The 3516-nt window shown below is 42.3% G+C and overlaps 1 protein-coding gene across 1 annotated transcript; it reads right to left on the bottom strand.

Annotated features, from left to right (window-relative positions):
• Positions 1 to 281: 281 nt before the first annotated feature.
• On the bottom strand, positions 282 to 3286 carry LOC122040025 (serine carboxypeptidase-like 45). Its single transcript, XM_042599410.1, has 10 exons — positions 3010 to 3286; positions 2847 to 2948; positions 2661 to 2756; positions 2484 to 2576; positions 2320 to 2399; positions 1480 to 1761; positions 1280 to 1407; positions 1097 to 1189; positions 877 to 994; positions 282 to 612 (listed from the first exon to the last, which is right to left on the bottom strand). The coding sequence occupies exons 1-10, from the start codon at positions 3269 to 3271 to the stop codon at positions 451 to 453; spliced, it is 1416 nt and encodes a 471-aa protein (XP_042455344.1). The 5' UTR covers positions 3272 to 3286; the 3' UTR covers positions 282 to 450.
• Positions 3287 to 3516: the final 230 nt, after the last annotated feature.

Here is a 3516-nt window from a genome sequence, read left to right as displayed (position 1 = left end):
GAATATTTTCACGAGCAAGGAGTTTGTCCCTTAATATGGATCGTTGACATGCTTTTCCAGATCTACTTGTGGTTTCGGTGAAGAACTTTGACGAGTTTTGTTTATATGTAAAGTTTTTCGTTTCTTATTTTATATGCGATAGAAGTAGACAATTGCACCTTGATTTGCCCTTCTTTCTACAAAATTGTACAATTTGAAAACATTAAAATGATCTAGAGAACTTTTACCTTTCTTAATTAAGCTGCTAGTTTGAGAGAGTTTTCAATCTTTTGCCCGCCGTGTTATCACTCGGTAGTTTTCTCTTTATTGGTCATCAAACATAGAAGATCTGCCTAATGTAGACTACTTCCCCAACTCCAAGTCAGTTAAAGCACATTGAGAACTAGGGAATGGATGCTAAACTCTCGTCAGAAATACATCTACACACATTCAACTCACTCTCACTGACTCTCAGGGAATCTCGGAGAAAGTCTCTGGCAGCGACCGGCCTTGTAGGAAGGATCTGAAGAGCACAAGGGAACGCTCTGGCTGCGAGAATGGTGCTTCATGAGAAGCTCCTCTTATCGTTGCAAATGATAGGATATCTCCGTATGCTTGCGTCCATCCACCTACCTGTTGTCGTCAACGAAAGGAAACAAAGATCACACACAACTCACAACTTAGCTAGAATAAAAAGGATAGTTCGGTGCATGAAGTTTCCGTCAATTTAAGATCTCGGAGAAGAATCAGATCTCATCCTGCATTGCAAGAAGCTATTTCCGTGACTCGAACCCATGACCACAAGGTCATACGGCTCCCCTTCACACAACTTATCTAGAACGCGTCATGGAAATTGAATCGATAAGTACTCCAACTACATTCTTGTGTGTTCATTACCTGTCGCCCCTCGAACCAAACCCGGTAGGGAATTGTAGTTTTCAGGCCCATTTCGTTCGCTAGTTTCTGCACAAGGCTTCTACTCCCTGTCAAAGGGATGACAGAGTCCTGATCGCCACTGGTGAAGCAACAACAAAACATAAGCTTTCTTCGTTAGCAAAGAAGTACACTGAGTCCATGTATCAGAGGAACTCATGTGCAAGGATAAGGATTTCGTTACCTGTAGACGAGCACCGGTATCCCTGTCCTCACAAGAGAGCCCACAAGAGTAATTGTGGGGATCTCCAAGTCGAGCGGCTCATACTGTATAACACTGAATGCCAACAAAAACTACCACTTGAAACAAAATTCACCATTGTTGTCAAGTTCATGGTTCATGAAGCTAAACAAGGACCATCGGTACCTGCTGCAAACAGTCCATTTCGTGACTCCGGCGAGGCGAGCATGAAGAGCATCTTGAACATCTTTCCTGTTGATCAGGTACCTCACTGTCTCATCTTCAATGCACACATCAATGTTCTCAGGGACTTGCTGTGGCAACAATAAAACTATCTCAGAAACAGATATGTGAAAAAGATGCTTTGGTAGATTTTTCCAACTTACTCGAGGACTCAGAACCAAGGATTGTGAAAGAACTGATGATATGCAGACGTCCAGGGTGACGTCGTACTTGTCGACAAACCGACTAGTTTCTCTTGTCACTTGGCTCATCACTCTTGCACAAACTGGGCTGAGAGTGCCCCTATAGTACTCGCCCACGTATCGCGAGTAGTTACAAGCAGAAGTGAAGATTCTGTAGGTTATGTCTGATATCAATCCATGGGACCAGAAAAATTCTGCTCTTGAATTGAAGTCGGTTGCAAAGTCCAAAACTGGATTTCCAATCTGCAACCATCACAAATGTGATTAAGTAGGAGAAAAGCCGCCCCCACGAGGAACAATAAGAGACCAGGGTTTAAATTCCAAGTGGAATAAAGACCCTGAAGGTCAGCTTCTAAATTGTATTATGGATTTATCCAATAGATGAAGGGAAGCATTGGCGCAACGGTAAAATTATTATTATGTGATCAAAAGGTTATGAGTTTGAATTCTGAAAATAGCCTCTTGTAAAAAGTAAGATAAGACTGTGTACAATGAATCCTTCTCCAGGATCCCACATGACGAGAGCTTCTTGTACCGGACTGTTTTTTTTTTATTTATCCGATAGATAAATAAATAGATAGATAGATAGATGAGCTAAAAATTAGTAGAGCAAAGCCACAAGTCAAATGTGACTTAAGTAGGAGAAAGGCCGGCCACCCCACAAGGAACAATAAGAGACCAAGATTTGAATCCCAAATGAGATGAATATCCAAGAGGTCGGCTTCTAAGTTATGCTCTGCATTTACCCAATAGACGAACTAAGGATTAGTTGGGCAGAGCCAACAGTCAAATGTGACTTACAGCAATTCCTTTGAGATTGAAGATCTTTGCCTCCTTGTTAAATTCCACCATGAGCTGTGCTAGTTGTGGAACGTAATGCCCTAATGAAAATAACATTAAATATCCAATGAATTCTACATGAACAAGCTCATTGCAAGAAAGACTGAAGGAAGAACATCGCCCACCTGCATAACTTTCTCCAGTAATGTACAAATCCCGGTTTCGATATCGCGGGAACTTCTCGAACCAGTGTTGCAGAAATATCAAATTATCTCTGGCTGTAGAAAACAAAAGCAAGAAATGAAGTAAAAAAAAAAACCAAAAATCAAGAAACTCTGAGCATTCCTTGAAATCCATTGTACCTGTCATCTTATCATCCACGGTCTGATAGTAGGAAGAATCAGTGGAGTATGAGAATCCAACACCAGCTGGGGCCTCTAGGTACAACATATTTGCCTCTGCAAGACAAGAGCACAAACACAGTACCACTGCAGATCTTCCTGAATCCAACATTTTTTTTTGAAGATCAAAAAAGAAACAAACGTCACCTTTGTTCCAGCTATACTCATTTCTGACCAGCACTTCTCCACTAGGCCTAAAAGGTCCGTTCTCAGAGAATGCCCCAACACCAAGGGAAGAACAACCAGGCCCTGCCAGCACAAAACATTGAATTCCTCTACCAACTTAGCGAAAATGAAGATAATACAGTACCTCCATTCAACCAGATAACAAGGGGTTTTGTGGAGGAGGGATCCATCTCTGCTTCAGCAAAGTAGTAGAAAAGAGCCCTTTTCTTCTGCTGATCCACCGTGACATAACCTGAGAATTGCTGGAAGGTAACTTGAGGCTGGCCAGGCAGCTTGCTGATCTTGTCTTGGTGCTCCAACTCGCTGGGGGAGCACACATGAGCTAGGATTGCAGCCATCGCCATGGCCTTCCATGACAAGGAACACATTTTGCAAAGCGGCAGCATTGCGAGGAGGATGAGGCAGCGGGTTATACGCGCAAGAAACTGCTTCGAATTAAATCCTTTTCTTTGATTTATCGAACTGTTCTTCGCCAGTGCAATGTCTGACCTGACCAAGTGAGAAAAGGACAAGGGCCTCATGCTTAGTTGCACTGCGTATCGAAATTTGACCGGAAGTTTGGAGAGGATCTCCTTATCGGTTGGCCATTTGTGAACAAAGCAAAAAAATACAAATAGAATACAAAAGACAA

This window comes from Zingiber officinale, chromosome 2A, assembly GCF_018446385.1.
Source record: "Zingiber officinale cultivar Zhangliang chromosome 2A, Zo_v1.1, whole genome shotgun sequence".
NCBI lineage: Eukaryota > Viridiplantae > Streptophyta > Magnoliopsida > Zingiberales > Zingiberaceae > Zingiber > Zingiber officinale.
This window is presented reverse-complemented; position numbering and strand designations above follow the sequence as displayed.

Bases quoted from the DNA above. Each gene is read 5' to 3' on its own strand.
- LOC122040025 (XM_042599410.1), bottom strand. From the start codon at position 3,271: ATGCTGCCGCTTTGCAAAATGTGTTCCTTGTCATGGAAGGCCATGGCG. The intron at 1,190-1,279 runs GTACCGATGGTC...GTTGGCATTCAG, and splicing joins AAATGGACTGTTTGCAGCAG to TGTTATACAGTATGAGCCGC. The intron at 995-1,096 runs GTAACGAAATCC...TTGCTTCACCAG, and splicing joins ATACCGGTGCTCGTCTACAG to TGGCGATCAGGACTCTGTCA.